Raw genomic sequence first — 22159 nt, 5'->3', positions numbered from 1 at the left:
TTCATCAATGTAATGTAGGCATGTATTCCGAATATAGTCATACGTGCTTATGGAAAAGAACTTGCATGGCATCTTTTGTCCTACCCTCCCATGGCAGTGGGGTCCTAGCGGAAACTAAGGGATATTAAGGCCTCCTTTTAATAGAGTACCAGACCAAAGCATTAACACATAGTGAATACATGAACTCCTCAAACTACGGTCATCACCGGTAAGTATCTCGATTATTGTCACTTCGGGGTTAATGGATCATAACACATAATAGGTGACTATAGACTTGCAAGATAGGATCAAGAAATCTCATATATTGATGAAAACATAATAGGTTCAGATCTGAAATGATGGCACTCGAGCCCTAGTGACAAGCATTAAGCATAGCAAAGTCATAGCAACACCAATCTTAGAACATAGTGGATACTAGGGATCAAACCCTAACAAAACTAACTCGATTACATGATAAATCTCATCCAACCCATCACTGTCCAGCAAGCCTACGATGGAATTACTCACGCACGGCGGTGAGAATCATGAAATTGGTGATGGAGGAAGGTTGATGATGACGATGGCGATGGATTCCCATCTTCGGAGCCCAGAACGGACTCCAGATCAGCCCTCCCGAGAGGTTTTAGGGCTTGGCGGCGGCTTCGTATCGTAAAACGCGATGAATCCTTCTCTCTGATTTTTTTCTCTCTGAAACCAAATATATAGAGTTGGAGTCGAGGTCGGAGGAGCTCCAGGGGGCCCACGAGGTAGGGGGCACGCCCTGGGGGGGGGGGGGGCGCCCCCCACCCTCGTGGCTAGGGTGTGGGCCCCCTGGTCTTCATCTTTTGCAAGGATTTTTTATTATTTACAAATAGACGTTCCGTGAAGTTTCAGGTCATTTCGAGAACTTTTGTTTCTGCACATAAATAACACCATGGCAATTCTGTTGAAAACAGCGTCAGTCCGGGTTAGTTCCATTCAAATCATGCAAGTTAGAGTCCAAAACAAGGGCAAAAGTGTTTGGAAAAGTAGATACGATGGAGACGTATCACACCGCACACGGCTGGGAGAGATCAATGATCAACTTGTGTGTCTAGAGGTGCCCCCTGCCCCCGTATATAAAGGAACAAGGGGGGAGGCCGGCAGGCCCTAGAGGGCACGCCAGGAGGAGGAATCCTCCTCCTAGTAGGAGTAGGATTCCCCTCTTTCCTGAATCCTACTCCTACTAGGAGGGGGAAAGGAAGGGGGAGAAGGAGAAGGAAAGGGGGGCGCCCCCCCCTCTCCTAGTCCAATTCGGACCAGAGGGGGAGGAGCGCGCGGCCTGCCCTGGCCGGCCCCTCTCTCTCTCTCCACTAGGGCCCAACAAGGCCCATTAACCCCCGGGGGTGATAACCCACAAGTATAGGGGATGGCAACAGTTTTCGATAAGTAAGAGTGCCGAACCCAACAAGGAGCTAAAGGTAGAACAAATATTCCCTCAAGTTCTATCGACCACCGATACAACTCTACACACGCTTGACGTTCGCTTTACCTAGAACAAGTATGAAACTAGTAGTAATTTGTAGGTGTTTTTGGATAGGTTTGCAAGATAATAAAGAGAAAGTAAATAAAAAGTAGGGGCTGCTTAGATAAAGACACAACTAAGTTAGTTTAGTAGAGAGCTTTTTGTCACGTGAAAGTTATTTGTCCCTAGGCAATCGATAACTAGACCAGTAATCATTATTGCAATTTTATTTGAGGGAGAGGCATAAGCTAACATACTTTCTCTACTTGGATCATATGCACTTATGACTGGAACTCTAGCAAGCATCCACAACTACTAAAGATCATTAAGGTAAAACCCAACCATAGCATTAAAGTATCAAGTCCCCTTTATCACATACGTAAACAACCTACTTACTCGGGTCTGTGCTTCTGTCACTCACGCCACCCACCATAAGCAAATCATGAACATATTGCAAACCCTACAGCGGGAATCCCTCACACTTGCGTGACACATAGAGCACCATAGGACAGCACCAATAATAAAACATGCAACTCAAACCAATCACGATCATCAAATAACCCATAGGACAAAACGGATCTACTCAAACATCATAGGATAGCCATACATTATTGGGAAATAATATATAGCATTGAGCACCATGTTTATGTAGATATTGCAGAGGGTAAGAGAGAGGTTACACCGCTGCATAGAGGGGGAACAGTTGGTGATGATGGCGGTGAAATTGTTGGTGAAGATTTGTGTGATGATGATGGCCCCCGGTGCCACTCCGGCGTCACCGAAAGCGAGGGGGAGAGAGCCCCCCTCATTCTTCTTCTTCCTTGACCTCCTCCCTAGATGGGAGAAGGGTTTCCCCTCTGGTCCATGGCCTCCATGGCTTGGGAGGGGCGAGAGCCCCTCCGAGATTGGATCTGTCTCTCTGTCTCTCTCTGTTTCTGCGTTCTCAGATTCTACCCTTTCACCGTTTCTTATATTCCCGGAGATCCGTAACTCCGATTGGGCTGAAATTTTAACACGATCTCTACCCGGATATTAGCTTTCTTGCGGCGAAAGAAGGGCACCAACTGCCTTACAGGGTGGCCACGAGGGTCAGGGGCGCGCCCCTGCCTCGTGGCCCCCTCGGGCATCGTCTCGCGTGGATTTTTCTTCCCAAAAATCACATATATTCCAAAAACAATCTTCGTCAGTTTTTATCCCGTTTGGACTCCGTTTGATATGGATATTCTGCGAAACAAAAAACATGCAACAAACAGGAACTGGCACTGGGCACTGGATCAATATGTTAGTCCCAAAAATAGTATAAAAAGTTGCCAAAAGTATATGAAAGTTGTAGAATATTGGCATGGAACAATAAAAAATTATAGATACGACGGAGATGTATCAGCATCCCCAAGCTTAATTCCTGCTCGTCCTCGAGTAGGTAAATGATAAAAAAGATAATTTTTGATGTGGAATGCTACCTAGCATAATCTTGATCATGTATCTAATCATGGCATGAATATTAAGACACGAGTGATTCCAAGCAATAGTCTATCATTTGACATAAAAACAATAATACTTCAAGCCTACTAATAAAGCAATCATGTCTTTTAAAAATAACATGGTCAAAGAAAGTTATCCCTACAAAATCATATAGTCTGGCTATGCTCCATCTTCACCACACAAAATATTCAAATCATGCACAACCCCGATGACAAGCCGAGCAATTGGTTCATACTTTTTAACGCGCTTCAGCGTTTTCAACCCTCACGCAATACATGAGCATGAGCCATGGACATAGCACTATAGGTGGAATAGAATATGATGGTGGAGGTTGTGTGGAGAAGACAAAAAAGGAGAAAGTCTCACATCGATGCGGCTAATCAACGGGCTATGGAGATGCCCATCAATTGATGTCAATGTGAGTGAGTAGGGATTGCCATGCAACGGATGCACTAAGAGCTATAAGTGTATGAAAGCTCAGACTGAAAACTAAGTGGGTGTGCATCCAACTTGCTTGCTCATGAAGACCTCGTGCGTTTGAGGAAGCCCATCATCGGAATATACAAGCCAAGTTCTATAATGAAAATTCCCACTAGTACATGAAAGTGATAACTCAAGAGTCTCTTTATATGAAAAACATGGTGCTACCTTGAAGCACAAGTGTGGAAAAAGGATAGTAGCATTGCCCCTTCTCTCTTTTTCTCTCATTTTTTTATTTTCTCTTTTTTGGGGGCCTTCTCTTTTTTTGACCTTTCTCTTATATATATATACATATATATACATACATATATATATATATATATATATATATATATATATTATTTTTCGTCCGGAGTCTTATCCCGACTTGTGGGGGATAGTCTCCATCATCCTTTCCTCACTGGGGCAATGCTCTAATAATGATGATCATCACACTTTTATTTACTTACAACTCAATATTACAACTCGATACTAGAACAAGGTATGACTCTATATGAATGCCTCCGGCGGTGTACCGGGATGTGCAATGATCTAGCGTAGCAATGACATCAAAAAACGGACAAGCCATGAAAACATCATGCTAGCTATCTTACGATCATGCAAAGCAATATGACAATGAATGCTCAGGTCATGTATATGATGATGATGGAAGTTGCATGGCAATATATCTCGGAATGGCTATCAAAATGCCATGATAGGTAGGTATGGTGGCTGTTTTGAGGAAGGTATATGATGGGTTTATGGTACCGGAGAAAGTTGCGTGGTACTAGAGAGGCTAGCAATGGTGGAAGGGTGAGAGTGCGTATAATCCATGGACTCAACATTAGTCATAAAGAACTCACATACTTATTGCAAAATTCTATTAGCTATCGAAACAAAGTACTACGCGCATGCTCCTAGGGGGATAGATTGGTAGGAAAAGACCATCGCTCGTCCCCGACCGCCACTCATAAGGAAGACAATCAATAAATAAATCATGCTCATTACATAACGTTTCACCATACGTGCATGCTACGGGAATCACAAACCTCAACACAAGTATTTCTACTAATCCACAACTACCCACTAGCATGACTCTAATATCACTATCTTTATATCACAAAACTATTGCAAGGAATCAAACATATCATATTCAGCGATCTACAAGTTTTATGTAGGATTTTATGACTAACCATGTGAATGACCAGTTCCTGTCAACCCTCTAAATAGATATAAGTGAAGCAAGAGAGTTTAATTATTTCTAAAAAATATATGCCCCCGCTCTAACAAATATAAGTGAAGCAAATGAGCATTCTACAAATGGCGGTTTTCTATGTGAAGAGAAACAGGCAATCCAAACTTCAAATGATATAAGTGAAGCACATAAAGCATTCTATAAAGCCATACTCAAAAGATATAAGTGAAGTGCAAAGAGCATTCTATAAATCAACCAGGACTATCCCATACCAGCATGGTGCATAAAAGAAAAATGAAAACTAATGAATACAGACGCTCCAAGATTGCACATATCGCATGAACGGAACGAATCTGAAAACATACCGATACTTGTTGAAGAAAGAGGGGATGCCTTCCGGAGCATCCCCAAGCTTAGACGCTTGACTCTCCTTGAATATTTACTTGGAGTGCCTTGGGCATCCCCAAGCTTGAGCTCTTGCCTCTCTTCCTTCTTCTCACATCGAGACCTTCTAGATCATCGAACACTTCATCCACACAAAACTTCAACAGAAAGCTCGGTAAGATCCGTTAGTATAATAAAGCAAATCACTACTCTAAATAATATTGCAAACCAATTCATATTTTGTTTTTGCATTGTGTCTACTGTAGTATAACTTTTTCATGGCTTAATCCACTGATATGAATCGATAGTTTCATCGAAACAAGCAAACTATGCATCAAAAACAGAATCTGTCTAAAACAGAACAGTCTGTAATAATCTGAACATTCACCATACTTCTGATACTTGAAAAATTCTGCCAAAATTAGGAAAAATAAACAATTTGTATAGAAAGACAGTGCAAAAAGAATCAGAACCATTTGACGTTCCAGTAAAAAAATGTAAAATCGCGCGCTACAGCCAAAGTTTCTGTCCTGCACCGTACAAACCAACAAGCATCTAAAACATCCTAAAGGCAAACCTTGGCACATTATTTTTATATTTAAACCTTATAAAAGCACACAACAGACTCTCTAAAACTTCCGGGTTGTCTCCCTGGCAGCGCTTTCTTTAAAGCCATTAAGCTAGGCATAAAGTGCTCAAGTAATGAATCCACCCGGATCCCAAGGTATATCAACGCCAATTTTAATTAACAATGATTTGTAATTTAGTAGTGAACACAAATTAACATATATCATGCAACAACGAAGTCTAACTCTCGTCCTATGCATCGGCATGTTATAAAAGAACAATTCATGCACACAAAGTAAATGCCAATGCATAGTATAAATAGTTTCTTGCAATTTTTTCGTGTGGGAAACATAGAGAGGTGGAGATGTAGTTCCTCTCTCATAATAATTGCAAGTAGGAGCAGCAAGCACATGCATATTATATCTATCAAAATCATCACGTGCAACAGTAAAGTGCAACCCATCAATATAATCCGTAATAAAAGCAAACTTCTCCGGTATAGTGTAGTTGGGAGAATTCAAAAAGATAATAGGACTACCATGCGTGGGTGCAATAGCAACATTTTCATGTTTAACATACGGAACTATAGCAAGTTCATCTCCATAAGCATCATTCATATTGGCATCATGGCCACAAGCATAGAAAGCATCATCAAAAAGGGATATTTCAAAAGAATCAACGGGATCATAACAATCATCATAACATTCATCCTTCGGTAAGCACGAAGGGAAATTAAACAATGTATGAGTTGAAGAGTTACTCTCATTAGAAGGTGGGAACGGGTAGCTAATCCGCTCTTCCTCCTTTTGTTCTTCGCTCTCCTCATCATCTTTTTCATCCAATGGGCTCACAGTTTCATCAATTTCTTCTTCCATAGACTCCTGCAAAATATTAGTCTCTTCTTGGATAGCGGAGACTTGCTCAATAAGTGCATAAATATAGGAATTGTATTCATAATTCTCATAGAAATATTTCAATATAGCAAAATTTTCAGTCCTATAAACATCATCATCAAAAGCTTCATACTTTTCAAACAAAGATTCAATTTCATAAGCACCGTTAAAAGCAACAAATTCTTCTATTTGTTCCACATCATAGTAATCATATATACCTCTAGCATAAGAAGCCAAGGTTTCATTATCTTGAAATTTGCATGAAAAGGGAAGGTGTGGAGCCTTCATCCTAGAGCAACAAGTATAATCATATCTCAAGCATAGTTGCCTAGCATACCACTTCAACATATAAATTTGATCCCATAATAGTTTCCCTTTTTGAGTCAAGCGATAATCCCTAAAGTATTCACGTTGATCCAACATGTCTCCCATAACATAATTGAATGGGGTTTTCTTAGGATTATCAAAGTAGTAAATAATCTCTTTCACATAATGAGCATCGAGGGTTTTAGGAGGTTCCCCATCTCCATGAGTAGCAGGTAAACCTAATTTTTTGGTATTCGTGTTCCATATCCATAACTAAAGATAAAGAACAACGAAGAACAACAAATAAAATTTACTTAGTGATAAAGCAAACAAGCACACACGAGAATATTCACCCCATGCTATGACTCCCCGACAACGGCGCCAGAAAAAGGTCTTGATAACCCACAAGTATAGGGGATCGCAACAGTTTTCGATAAGTAAGAGTGTCGAACCCAACGAGGAGCTAAAGGTAGAATAAATATTCCCTCAAGTTCTATCGACCACCGATACAACTCTACGCACGCTTGACGTTCGCTTTACCTATTTTTTTTGGTATTTCGTGTTTTTGGATAGGTTTGCAAGCTAATATAAAGAGCAAGTAAATAAAAAGTAGGGGCTATTTAGATAAAGATACAACTAAGTTAGTTTTAGTAGAGAGCTTTTTGTCACGCGAAAGTTATTTTTCCCTAGGCAATCGATAACTAGACCGGTAATCATTATTGCAATTTTATTTGAGGGAGAGGCATAAGCTAACATACTTTCTCTACTTGGATCACATGCACTTATGACTGGAACTCTAGCAAGCATCCGCAACTACTAAAGATCATTAAGGTAAAACCCAACCATAGCATTAAAGTATCAAGTCACCATTATCCCATACATAAACAACCTACTTACTCGGGTCTGTGCTTCTATCACTCACGCCACCCACCATAAGCAAATCATGAACATATTGCAAACCCTACAGTGGGAATCCCTCACGCTTGCGCGACACGGAGAGCACCATAGGACAACACCAATAATAAAACATGCAACTCAAACCAATCACGATCATCAAATAACCCATAGGACAAAACGGATCTACTCAAACATCATAGGATAGCCATACATCATTGGGAAATAGTATATAGCGTTGAGCACCATGTTTAAGTAGAGATTACAGCGGGCAAGAGAGAGGTTACACCGCTGCATAGAGGGGGGAAGAGTTGGTCATGATGGCGATGAAGTTGTTGGTGAAGATTGCGGTGATGGTGATGGCCCCCGGTGGCACTCAGGCGCCACCAGAAGCGAGGGGGAGAGAGCCCCCCTCCTTCTTCTTCTTCCTTGACCTCCTCCCTAGATGGGAGAAGGGTTTCCCCTCTGGTCCATGGCCTCCATGGCTTGGGAGGGGTGAGAGCCCCTCCGAGATTAGATCTGTCTCTCTGTCTCTCTCTGTTTCTGCGTTCTCAGATTCTACCCTTTCACCGTTTCTTATATTCCCGGAGATCCGTAAATCCGATTGGGCTGAAATTTTAACACGGTCTCTATCCGGATATTAGCTTTCTTGCGGCGAAATAAGGGCACCAACCGCCTTACGGGGTGGCCACGAGGGTCAGGGGCGCGCCCCCTGCCTCGTGGCCCCCTCGGGCATCCTCTCGCGTGGATTTTTCTTCCCAAAAATCACATATATTCCAAAAAAAAGTCTCCGTTAGTTTTTATCCCGTTTGGACTCCGTTTGATATGGATATTCTGCTAAACAAAAAACATGCAACAAACAGGAACTGGCACTGGGCACTAGATCAATATGTTAGTCCCAAAAATAGTATAAAAAGTTGCCAAAAGTATATGAAAGTTGTAGAATATTGGCATGGAACAATCAAAAATTATAGATACGACATAGACGTATCAGGGGGTTCCGGTAACCCCTCAGGCGCTCCGGCAAAATCCCGATTTCAGCCGGAACTCTTCCGATGTCCAAATGTAGGCTTCCAATATATTAATCTTCATGTCTTGACCATTTCGAGACTCCTCGGAATGTTCATGATCATATCTGGGACTCCGAACTACCTTCGGTACATCAAAACACATAAACTCATAATACCGATCGTCACAGAACTTTAAGCGTGCGGACCCTACGGGTTCGAGAACTATGTAGAAATGACCGAGACATGTCTCCGGTCAATAACCAATAGCGGAACCTAGGTGCTCATATTGGTTCCTACATATTCTATGAAGATCTTTATCGGTCAAACCGCATAACAATATACGTTGTTCCCTTTGTCATCGGTATGTTACTTGCCCGAGATTCGATCGTCGGTATCCCAATACCTAGCTCAATATCGTTACCGGCAAGTCTCTTTACTCGTTCTGTAATGCATCATCCTGTAACTAACTTATTAGTCACATTGCTTGCAAGGCTTATTATGATGTGCATTACCGAGAGGGCCTAGAGATACATCTCCGATAATCGGAGTGACAAATCCTAATCTCGATCTATGCCAACTCAACAAGTACCACCGGAGACACCTGTAGAGCACCTTTATAATCACCTAGTTACGTTGTGACGTTTGGTAGCACACAAAGTGTTCCTCGGGTAATCGGGAGTTGCATAATCTCATAGTCATAGGAACATGTATAAGTCATGAAGAAAGCAATAACAGTAAACTAAAGGATCAAGTGCTAAGCTAACGGAATGGGTCAAGTCAATCACATCATTCTCCTAATGATGTGATCCTGTTTATCAAATGACAACTCATGTCTATGGTTAGGAAACATAACCATCTTTGATTAACGAGCTAGTCAAGTAGAGGCATACTAGTGACACTATGTTTGTCTATGTATTCACACAAGTATTATTTTTCCGGTTAATACAATTCTAGCATGAATAATAAACATTTATCATGATATGAGGAAATAAATAATAACTTTATTATTGCCTCTAGGGAATATTTCCTTCAGAAAGAAGGACAAAGAATCTGGATTTAGCCTGCTTTGGCAGAGTTGTTGTCAACCATGGAAGTCGACCGGGTGAAGAACGAGGCAACCACCTGATGCCACTCGCAAGCAAAGGAGTGAAGCTCCATCGTAGCATAACACCAGATGCCACATGAGCAAACTTAAACCTAGACCTAGCCCTAGACTTACTATGTATTCCGGCCTCCTCTTCTGCCGCTAGATGGGAGAAGAGTCGGTGATATCTATGAGCAACTCCCAATAGGAGGGATGAGACACAAAGGGGGGATGAGAGCATTTGGGTGGGGGGGGGGGCTGTCAGTATTCATAACTTGATATGCCAATGAAAGCAATGGATTCACTAAGAAACCAAAAGATATATGCAAAGAAAGATCCTAAGACCAATCCTGTGTGGTGTATTCCAGTCCACCCTCCTAGACTATAATCGAATACTGTCGTTCCCTTCATTCATGTTTCCTCCCCTAACTCCATCCCCACTTCTCTCCATCCTTAGCCGGCGAGTAGGGTGAGGGTCCCACCTTTTCATGTAAATTAGTGGTAGTTGGCTAGCTTCACTCTAGATAGATCGAAATGAAAAATGAAAAATACAAAGAAGACCCTAAGGACCAATATGCACGGTGTACTGCAGTCTACACTCCTAGACTAGTACTACAAAATAATACATTTTCCTTCAGTGTTCTCTTAGCCATGTTTCCTCCCCTAGCTCCCTCTGGATCTCTACCTATCTACCCCTCGCATCTTCTCTCTAGCCTTAGTCAACGACGAGTAGTATGAGGGGCCCACCTATTTCATTTAGCTTAGTACTCTCTCTATACGGGTTTATTTGGTTGAAGGAACACCAAATGTTGTACCTTTTTTAGGCCGCTGCATTAACAACGCATCACTTGATGGAAAGCCCACATATGCGCTTTCCTAATTGATTGAGCATTCAAGCTACATGTGAGTGGTAGACGCAACAAGTGTATGTTAGTTAATAGGCTAATCAGTGACCAATCACTACACTGTAATGACAAATAATTACATGTTAAAGGAGAGCTCGAGGGCCAACTCGTGGGGGCGTTCGAGTACCCCCCCCCCCCCCCCCCCCCCCCCCCGCCTCCCCTCGAGCTTGCTTGTGTGTAGGAGTTTTGAACCTCGAAGTGGGTGGACTCCATCGAGGCCTATGCGACCTCTTTGTCTCTCTTGTTCCAGCTTTGGAGCTCCACTCTCAAACTGCAAATGCTAGCTCGGGTACTTTTGCCGCTTCTCCCCTCCTTCCTGCCCTTAGCCTTTTTTGCTAGAAAGACCATGCTGGAGAACAACTCATCCGAGCTGTAGAACAACTCGATAGGTACCCGAGGTAATGTCACAAGACCATCATCGATCGAGTTATATCACTTCGCTTTATAGGGCAAGGTTGGAGTCAAAGTAGATGCCTTGCTCGGAAATACCAAGGTGGGAAAGATTGCATAGTTCAAGAGTTTCACCACGGGCAGGTTATGTTCGGGGCCCACGAGGGCTCCAAATGTCGATGATTGATTCCAATAAATCATGGAGAATAATATAGAGAAGGATGGCTTTCAAAGGAATCTTGTCAACCGAAATGAAGACGAAGTGGTTTTACCAAGGTCCAAGCTCCTAGATGTGTAATAGCACTACGTCATGCTTGTAATGTTGACATATGGCGGTTAGAATGTGTAGACTGGATCTGCAAAGAGCTAATTTATGAGGGCATTGTTCTCCTGCCCGCAAAAAAGAGAGGGTATTGTTCTCCTAGAGTGGATGATCCTTTGGCGGCGGCCGTCTAGGCCTTTCTATAGGCCAACCTGTGTCGGTAATTAGGTAGTTATCTTCGGGCGACATGATGAAAGTATCTCCTATAACAACACAATCCCAAACTTAGCGAGACATGCTTATCCCCTTCCTAGTGTTTACTCTGGCACGACTGGGCACGAGTGCCGAGGGTCTAGCATCATATATGGACTCAGTGTGCACCACACCCATATGGTATACCCCTCCGATAACACAGCCATACTCACTGGCAGTTCCTTTTTATCCGAAATGTAGCTGAATATGCGTACGTGGGGTGATTAGTTCAGTTATTCAGTTAGATGTAAAGTCTCTCATGTTCATATCATATATTCCCTCCGTTCCTAAATATAAGTCTTTCTAGAGATTTCAATAAAAACTACGTTCATATGTATATAGACATATATTAGAGTGTAGTTTCACTCATTTTGCTCCGTATGTAGTCCGCATTGAAATCTTTAGAAAGACTTATATTTAGGAACGAATGAAGTAGTGATAAGAATTCTACTCGAATTCAGTTAGCATGTACATCATCTAACTACTCTACAGTGAAATACTACTGCACTCGATCTAACTGAGTCGGTCGCCTAAGTGTGCCATCTGTGGCCTCCCTCGTTCAGAATTTAGGTGCTCGGCATCACAACAACACACGAGACAGTAAAAACAGCACAACTGAAAACACGATCACCAGCTCACAGGAAGAACCCGCTACATTTTTCATTCATACCGAATGCATAGTGTAAAAGAAACACATTGCAGGATGCATTTTCCATTCAAGCGAAATGCATTGTCTAAAAAAAGTCGCAGGATCATCGACTCATTGCAAGAACCCCTACACTGAAAAGCAAGATGAATCGGCAGCTCACTGGAAGAACCAACTGCATTTGTTGTATATATGAAATGCATCATCTAAAAGAAATACAGGACCATCATCTCAGTGCAAGAACCACTGCATTCTCCATTAATGCAAAATGCATCCATCATCCAAAAGGAACACGGCGCCAAAACAGACAGACAGGGGTTCCCCCTGTCCTGTCAGGAGTTCGGAGCAAGTTTAGCTAGCACAAGAAGCACGAGGGCTGCTGAGTTTTCTGAACCTATATATCTATCTACATGCAAAAGTAGGCGTCCAGTTCTGCTGTCATTGTATCCGAGATGGCGAAACTTCAGAAGAGGTTAACTGACAGGACTCCTGCTCTGATCTTTCTCTATTCTGCATCAACATTCGGGTGTCGCAGCGCATTGTAGGCTGAATTAGCAGAAATAATGAGTAAGTTAGGCGGAAGACCGATAACAAATAACAATATAATGATAAGATCAAGATGACAAAACCTGAAAACCTAACAAGGTCAAAAAGTGAAAACCTGAAACAACATAATGTGCTAGATTCATGTACAGAACTGATGAACACAACATGATAAAGGATCAGTTCTGTACAACATGATAACATAATGAGCAGGGTGGCTGGCACAATATTCTATGGTTTTTAATATGATGAAGGAATACATGTACAGAACTGAAAAATCTCTTTTTTTCCTGATCAACCAAGCCTGTTGATAGCCACAAAATAATTTGGTACAAAGCTTGTTACTGCTAAAATGATGCTCTCGAGCTATGGCTATGAGGCTGCAAAGAGGAGCCATTGTTGCACTTGGTCATGGTTGAGAAGCGGACGGCGCCGGTGGAAGGAGACCAAGTGATGCGAGGGAAGCCATCGTAAACAATAAATCATAATATTGCAGTCATCTATTGTCATTCACCACCGAGCTGTAGTCAGAGATAACACCTTATTCTGGCCATAGTACAAACATGATAAAGGATCCAATGCACCGCACAGAAAAAGATTAAAAAGATGTGATATACTATGTGATGTTTTATCCAAAACACCAAGCTTGCTCATAGACTAAAGAACAAAGGGTGGCAAAAGATAAATTATTTGAACTAGTCTAATTTTTGAATAATAGTTACCAAGCGCTAGAGATATATAGCGAACCAGCCTAACAATTCCATACAAAATGTGGAATCTATCAGGGCCCATGCTTCAATTTATGATTCGTTTGGAGGAGTAGCGCAGCTCATCATTTTCAGGTCGACAACACCTCTTATTTTGCGATGTCTAGGTGAGGCCACTAATATAATATGAAAACCTCTCCTTTACTTCCAGATTATCAACCGATCGAGCCTGTGGATGACCCCAAAATAAGTAAATTCATACAAAGCTTGTTGCTGCTATAACTAAATAGGTGAATGAGATATAATACCTCATAGGGCCTCAACGAAGGGCCTTCTAGGACAGAACCACGAATAGCCTAACCAGCCACTCTTTTTGCAGCCGCCCTCCATGTGCTCTTGTGGGTGGGGAATTCGTTCGAGAGCGTTTGACCCCAAATTAAACACAATAACCCATTGCTCATGCTTTATTGTATCGTGCTCCACAAAGTAGACACAATTTCTCCTAATGGCAGGGAAGTCCTCTGCAGAGAGCGCGAGGCTGTCACCCCTGCCCAAGAAGAGCGAGTAGTCGCCGAGATCCGTCACCTTCTCCCCCCCAAAGTCGAGGCGCTGGGCAGCCCAATCCAGGTGGTGCACTTCTACAAGGATCACGGGGCCGGGGCTTCCTGATCCACGATACACAATAACGAGCAATAGCTGGTTGTTGCATGCCACCACGTGTGGCACCAGATCCCCGGGTAAGCGGCTTGGATACCGCGTTCGCAGAGGAGTGTAGAGGGAGATACGCCGCAGGCGCTCGGGAGGATGCTGCTGGAGATCGAAGATGCTGACTCTCATGCCCACCATGCTGGAGATGTAGAGCCTGCCTTGGTGGAAGGCTGCGCCCTCGATCCGGCCTGTAGGGTACTCGGGCTGTATCGTCCAGGCCGCGTCTCCAGGACGCCAAAAGATGAGCATGTGCTCGATCTGTGCGCCCAGGATTTCCTGGCTCGCGATCGCCATCCAGCCCCCCGGCGAGGCGAGCGGGTCGCCGGAGAGGAACAATTGGGCGACGGTTGTCAAAGGCGGCAGAGGAATCTCAGCCTGGGAGAGGGGCTCCCAGAGTATTAGCCTGGTGGGGGATTGCAGGTCGTCCGTTAGGGCGAGCCAGCCACGGGGCGTGCCGCAGCAGTAGGGGAGGCCCGCCGGGGCTAGGGCCCGGGAGTGCATCCTTTTTCCACCGCGGGGCAGCCAGAAGGAGTGGTCGCAGGCAGGGTCGACGGCGCTAACAGGGTTGCGGCGGCGGTCGTGGACGGCGACGATCCACGGACGGCAGGCTGCGAGCGGGGCGGTGGACGCGCGCCAGTGGGAGCATACCTGGTGGATGTGGATTTGGTCCACGTCGGCCTGCAGACGGTCCGATACTTCCTGGATAAGCTCCGCCGGCAGGGAGGTCCAGCCGCCGCCGTGTCCTCTGCCTCCGCCTGCCATTGCAACAACCGAACCGACCGAGCGAGTCGGGGTTTTCGTCGTTCCTCCAAAGCGTCGCGCCTGTGTTTATTGGAGTATAAAGGCTACCAAACGTTGTCTTGTTTATTTTATTGTGGGAAACCCTTCCTATCTGTAGTCTGATAGGTCGATCCGTCGATTCTTCTTTGATCCCACGGTCAGAGATCCTCCAGAAAAAATACCACACCGAGTTAGTATCTCCATAACTCACGCATAAACGTTCGCATATACCCCCCACGGTCAGGATCGAATGTATAGCATTGCGTGAATCTCCCCAAGTCAATCATCGTCCGTCACCACTCCCTACACATATATATTATTCTCAATTTGTTTCTACTAATTTCTGTGCCAACGAGTTTCATTGGTAGATGTTCATGTTATAGTTATACCGACTATTGAGTGTTGTTGGGTGTCAAAAATAAAATTGTTCTTTGCAGTACTTTTCATCACGAAATCATCATCAAAACTAGGTGTATTCGGTATTTTGTTTTGACAAACTTGCGTAGCTATCTTGCTTGCATGCAATCGCAGTTATTATTTTATGTTTTCAAATCTCTGTGCTTCCTATTCAGACGAGAATAGTTGCAAAAGCAATATTTTCATGCTTCTTACATGCTTACGGAGCATCCAAAGTACACTACGTATGATTCTACCGTCTTGATAATGTGCTTCAATAGCTCACCATGCATTTGTTTCATCAGTGCAGGTTGCACTAGACATGCTTCTTTGCCATATATAATTTGCTTCGTCCCTAGTTCAACCAAATTCTGTGACTTTTCTGAAAGGTCGGTGACATCTTTGAGCTCTTCTTGCTGTCGCCTTCCATCCACGATGACCAAAGCCTCAGGTTTTATGTGCAACATTTAGGGTGATATGGAAGACACAAAGGAGCATGGTCCTACCATATTTTCATGTTCTGGGTGGAGATCACCTGTGTGTAAAAATTAGAAGACGATGATGACGGTGTCCACCGAAGCAACATTGCGCTGTCGCCTAGCCCTAGTTGAAGTAGACTACAATTTGTTTTGGAAGCAAGTTCTATTTTCCTTGGAAGCACATTGTAATATCTTTGTAAGCAATGTTTGATTGATGTAAACAAATATTTGTTCTGCTAGAAAGCAATTCGATGTTACATTCGGAAAAAAAATCAGTTGCTTGAAATGTACGTCTATATGTAGCCAAAAAAAAATCTGTTATGCTGTACATATATTTTACTATATCGAAGCAATCTTCCACTGGCATGGAATCAGAGACATATGTTGACTTTGTCTTCAACTCCGGTGCTCAAGGACGTTGCAATGATCAAAGACAGACAAGGGATAGAATGGGGTCCCTCTGTTCTTCCTTCCCCTTGACGGTGATGAAAAAATGATGAGGAATCTGTATTAGCCTGCTTTCATAGACTTACGAGCTTACTAAAGAAGCTCCCATCGAATCCACCTCAGTGGTTGTTGTCAGCCATGGAAGCTGACCGGAAGAAGAACGAGGCAACCACTCGATGCCGCTCGCAAGCAGAGAAGTGAAGCTCCTTGGTAGTATAACACCATATGCCACGTGAGCGAACCTAGCCCTAGCCCTAGACTTACTATGTATTCCAACCTCCTGTTCTGCCACTAGAGGGGAGAGGGGTCGAAGATATATCTATGGGCAACTCAACAGAAGGAGGGGTGAAAGATAAAGGGGGAATGAGAGTATTCTTGGGAGTGGGTTGTATTTATATGCCAAGGAAAGCAATAGATTTGCTAAAAAACAAAAAAAATACAAAGAAGATCCTAAGACCCAACTTGTGTGGTGTATTGTAGTCTACGCTCCTAGATTTATTGAGTACTCTTGTTGCCTCCACTCATGTTTCTTCCCCTACCTCCTTGCAGATCCCCATCCTTTGGCCCCTCGCCACTTCTCTCTATCCTTAGCCGACGACTAGTAAGGTGAGGGTCCCACCTATTCATGTAACTTAGTAGTCGTTAGCTAACCTTCATCCTAGATAGATTGAAACGAAAAATACAAAGAATACCCTAAGGACCAACCTGCACGGGCTACCGCAGTCTACACTCTGCAGCTGGTACTACCAGTTACAACCTTTTCCTTATGTGTTCTCTCCGCCATGTTTCCTTCCCTAGCCCCCTACGTATCTCCACCTATCGGCTCCTTGCCTCTTCTCACTAGTCTTAGTCGGCAACTAGTGGGATGAGGGACCCACCTATTCATGTAGCTTACTACTCCCTCTGTCTAAGTTTATTGGGCCGAAGGACCACCAAATGTTGCACCGTTTTTAGGTTGCATTAATAATGTGTTCGTTATTTTCTCGATCACCTGATTCCTACGCCACCTGCATGCCCTCGGTACTCGCTGCAGGTGTAGTTTAGTTAATAAGCTAATAAGTCAAGGACATTAAGGAGCACATTTAGCAGATTTAATGCCCAATTATCTGCCCGGTGCACCTTCTTGGTCTTTGCATTTCGGCTCTTTGGCCCAATAAAACCGGATGGAGGGAGTATTATTTAGCTAGCTTTCGCCCTTAATGGCATTTGTGTGGTTTCTCTCAGCAGTTAGAAGACTTCGCAGAGTTCGCTCGTGTGAATCTCTTGTTGGTTTTGAGGATCTATTGCTGCAGGGAAACCGCTAATGAGGGCGACAACAGGGGGATGAGCAGCGGCACGCCTATGAGGCCATCACCAGGTTTGAGAACAACCATTTTTAGATCATGCCCCATGATCGACTCCCGAATCTCAATCAGTACCCACAAATATGTGCATTTTGCATCACTATGTCATTAGACAATTTCTCACATATCATGCATTTTCAATCATCATTGCTACATTTTATATCAATTTCATTTGCATTATGGTAAAACATGTCACTATCGTACTAGAATGTGGCTGAGATTGAAGCGTCCTTTCGAGTCTAAGATTGAGGAGTTCTTTCGGGTCTGCACTGACCAATAGTCGAACTTTCGTCACCCTTTTTGTTATAACGAGTGGGGTTATTGAACCTTCTCTATATTGTGGTGGTTTTACCAAGGTCTAGGCTCCTAGATGTGTAATAACACTATGTAATGCTTGTAGTGTTGACCTATTGAAGATAAGAATGGATAGGTTGGATCTACGAAGAGAGTGGATGATCCTTTGGCGGCGATCGTCATGACCTTTGTATAGGCTAACCTATGTGGTAATTAGGTAGCTATCTTTGGAAGACATGATGAAAATATCTCCTATAACAACACAATCCCGAACTTAGAGCAACTCTAACAGTTCCTCTAAAAAACTTCCCTTAAAAGTGCTTTTAGAGGATGTCTGTAAAATTTAGTGCCAGTTTCTGAAAGCTACTTTTGTCAGATCCCGTATAACTTCTTCCCCTAAATCTATTTTTATATTTTATTAAATAAAACTAGATAATGGTCTAGGGCCTGCCTGTCAGTGACATGCGTGACAGCCTCCGGCGTGGGCAGCGTGAGGTAGTGTGGTGGCCACTGGCAAGGGTTGTGTGGTGATGTGGGGCGGCGCGGCATGTGCATGGCGGCAGCATGGGCGGCGGTGGGGCCATGACGCGTAGGCCGGGTGGGGCGGGGGCGGCTGCATTCCGACGAGACAACGGTGGGGAGGGGGGAGGGGGCTGCGTTCCGGTGGGGCGGCGGCGGCTCGACGGAAACTTTCAGGTGGTTTCTAGCCCACCAAAAATTTAAGGGAAGAAACACTTCCATAAACCTGACGGAAGTTGGGGCCAAGTTAGCAGGATCCTGTAAATTCCACGTCTACTCGAATTCAGTTAGCATGTACTCCCTCTGTAAAGAAATATAGCGTTTATAGATCACTAAGCGAAATACTACTGCACTCGATCCAACGAATCGGCCACGTAAAAAGGGAGAACATGAACGAACGGCAAAGTAGACAACACGGCGGCCAGACAAAATTCAGGTGTCATCTCTGGCCTCCCTCGTTCAGAATTCAGGTGCTCGGCATCACAACAAAACACGAGACACTAAAAACAGCTCAACTGAAAACACGATTACCATCTCACAGGAAGAAACTGAAAAAGTTTAGCTAGAAACTGAAAAACGAGATGAAACCGGGCGCAACAAAAAAAAATCGGCAGCTCACCGGAAGAACCAACTGCATTTTTTTTGTATAACCGAAACGCATCATCTAAAAGAAACACAGGATCATCGTCACACTGCAAGAACCACTGCATTTTCCATTTATGCAAAATGCGTCCATCATCCAAAAGGAACGCGAAGCCAAAACAGACAAACAGACAAGGGTTCCCCCTGTCCTGTCAGGAGATCGGAGCAAGTTTAGCTAGCAGAAGAAGCACGAGGGCTGCTGAATTTTCTGAACCCATATCTATATACATGCAAAAGTAGGCATCCAGTTCTGCTGTCATTGTGTCCGAGGTGGCGAAACTTCAGAAGAGGTGAACTGACAGGACTCCTGCTCTGATCTTGCTCTACTCTGCGTCAACATTCGGGTGTCGCAGCGCATTGTAGGCTGAATTAGCAGAAATAAATGAGTAAGTTAGGCGGAAGACCGATAACAAATAACAATATAATGATAAGATCAAGATGACAAAACCTGAAAACCTAACAAGGTCAAAAAGTGAAAACCTGAAACAACATAATGTGCTAGATTCATGTACAGAACTGATGAACACAACATGATAAAGGATCAGTTCTGTACAACATGATAACATAATGAGCAGGGTGGCTGGCACAATATTCTATGGTTTTTAATATGATGAAGGAATACATGTACAGAACTGAAAATTCTTTTTTTTTTCTTGATCAACCAAGCCTGTTGATAACCACAAAATAAATTGGTACAAAGCTTGTTACTGCTAAAATGATGCTCTCGAGCTATGGCTATGAGGCTGCAAAGAGGAGCCATTGTTGCACTTGGTCATGGTCCAGAGGCGGACGGCGCCGGTGGAAGGAAACCGAGTGATGCGAGGGAGAGAGAAATAAGGCAACAAGTTGGGGGAAGCCATCATAAACAATAAATCATAATATTGCGGTCATCCATTGTCATTCACCACCGAGCTGCAGTCAAAGATAACACCTTATTCTGGCCATAGTACACACATGATAAAGGATCCAATGCACCGCACAGAAAAAGATTAAAAAGATGCGATATACTATGTGATGTTTTATCCAAAACACCAAAGCTTGCTCATAGACTTAAAGAACAAAGGGTGGCAAAAGATAATTATTTGAACTAGTCTAATTTTTGAGTAATAGTTACCAAGCGCTAGAGATTTATAGCGAACCAGCCTAACAATTCCATAAAAAAACAATTCCATAAAAAAACGTGGAATCTATCAGGGCCCATGCTTCAATTTATGATTCGTTGGAGGAGTAGCGCAGCTCATAATTGTCAGGTCGACAACACCTCTTATTTTGCGATGTCTAGATGAGGCCACTCTAATATGAAAACCTCTCCTTTACATCCAGATCATCAACCGATCGAGCCTGTGGATAACCCCAAAATAAGTAAATTCATACAAAGCTTGTTGCTGCTATAACTAAATAGGTGAATGAGATATAATACCTCATAGGGCCTCAACGAAGGGCCTTCTAGGACAGAACCACGAATAGCCTAACCAGCCACTCTTTTTGCAGCCGCCCTCCATGTGCTCCTGTGGGTGGGGAATTCGTTCGAGAGCGTTTGATCCCAAATCAAACACAATAACCCATTGCTCATGCTTTCTTGTATCGTGCTCCACAAAGTAGACACAATTTCTCCTAATGGCAGGGAAGTCCTTTGCAGAGAGCGCGAGGCTGTCACCCCGGCCTAAGAAGAGCGAGTAGCCGCCGAGATCCGTCACCTTCTCCCCCCGAAGTCAAGGCACTCGGCAGCCCAATCCGGGTGGTGCACTTCTACAAGGATCACGGGGCCAGGGCTTCCTGATCCACGATACACCGTAACGAGCAACAGCTGGTTGTTGCATGCCACCACGTGTGGCACCGGATCCCCGGGTAAGCAGCTTGAATACCGCGTTCGCGGAGGAGTGTAGAGGGAGATACGCAGCAGACGCTTGGGAGGATGCTGCTGGAGATCGAAGAGATGCCCAACATGCTGGAGATGTAGAGCCTGCCTTGGTGGAAGGCTGCGCCCTCGATCCGGCCTGTAGGGTACTCGGGCTGTATCGTCCAGGCCGCGTCTCCAGGACGCCAAAAGATGAGCATGTGCTCGATCTGTGCGCCCAGGATTTCCTGGCTCGCGATCGCCATCCAGCCCCCCGGCGAGGCGAGCGGGTCGCCGGAGAGGAACAATTGGGCGACGGTTGTCAAAGGCGGCAGAGGAATCTCAGCCTGGGAGAGGGGCTCCCAGAGTATTAGCCTGGTGGGGGATTGCAGGTCGTCCGTTAGGGCGAGCCAGCCACGGGGCGTGCCGCAGCAGTAGGGGAGGCCCGCCGGGGCTAGGGCCCGGGAGTGCATCCTTTTTCCACCGCGGGGCAGCCAGAAGGAGTGGTCGCAGGCAGGGTCGACGGCGCTAACAGGGTTGCGGCGGCGGTCGTGGACGGCGACGATCCACGGACGGCAGGCTGCGAGCGGGGCGGTGGACGCGCGCCAGTGGGAGCATACCTGGTGGATGTGGATTTGGTCCACGTCGGCCTGCAGACGGTCCGATACTTCCTGGATAAGCTCCGCCGGCAGGGAGGTCCAGCCGCCGCCGTGTCCTCTGCCTCCGCCTGCCATTGCAACAACCGAACCGACCGAGCGAGTCGGGGTTTTCGTCGTTCCTCCAAAGCGTCGCGCCTGTGTTTATTGGAGTATAAAGGCTACCAAACGTTGTCTTGTTTATTTTATTGTGGGAAACCCTTCCTATCTGTAGTCTGATAGGTCGATCCGTCGATTCTTCTTTGATCCCACGGTCAGAGATCCTCCAGAAAAAATACCACACCGAGTTAGTATCTCCATAACTCACGCATAAACGTTCGCATATACCCCCCACGGTCAGGATCGAATGTATAGCATTGCGTGAATCTCCCCAAGTCAATCATCGTCCGTCACCACTCCCTACACATATATATTATTCTCAATTTGTTTCTACTAATTTCTGTGCCAACGAGTTTCATTGGTAGATGTTCATGTTATAGTTATACGGACTATTGAGTGTTGTTGGGTGTCAAAAATAAAATTGTTCTTTGCAGTACTTTTCATCACGAAATCATCATCAAAACTAGGTGTATTCGGTATTTTGTTTTGACAAACTT

The 22159-nt window shown here is 44.3% G+C and overlaps 1 protein-coding gene and 1 pseudogene across 1 annotated transcript; both read right to left on the bottom strand.

The window, feature by feature from the left end:
- Nucleotides 1–12785: 12785 nt before the first annotated feature.
- LOC147958221 (uncharacterized) lies at nt 12786–14963 on the bottom strand. The gene has a single exon (XM_087535600.1). The coding sequence runs from the start codon at nt 14930–14932 to the stop codon at nt 13772–13774; it is 1161 nt and encodes a 386-aa protein (XP_087391726.1). The 5' UTR covers nt 14933–14963; the 3' UTR covers nt 12786–13771.
- Nucleotides 14964–20491: 5528 nt separating this feature from the next.
- On the bottom strand, nt 20492–21671 carry LOC125518408 (uncharacterized; annotated as a pseudogene).
- Between the last annotated feature and the right edge of the window lie 488 nt (nt 21672–22159).

The sequence above is a fragment of the Triticum urartu genome, chromosome 7A (genome assembly GCF_056163025.1).
Source record: "Triticum urartu cultivar PI428250 chromosome 7A, HENAU_Tu73, whole genome shotgun sequence".
NCBI classification, from domain to species: Eukaryota; Viridiplantae; Streptophyta; class Magnoliopsida; order Poales; family Poaceae; genus Triticum; species Triticum urartu.
The sequence above is the reverse complement of the archived record's forward strand: the minus strand, read 5'-3'. Positions and strand labels throughout refer to the sequence as shown.

Excerpts from the sequence above, each read along its gene's own strand:
- LOC147958221 (XM_087535600.1), bottom strand. The coding sequence starts at position 14,932 with ATGGCAGGCGGAGGCAGAGGACACGGCGGCGGCTGGACCTCCCTGCCG.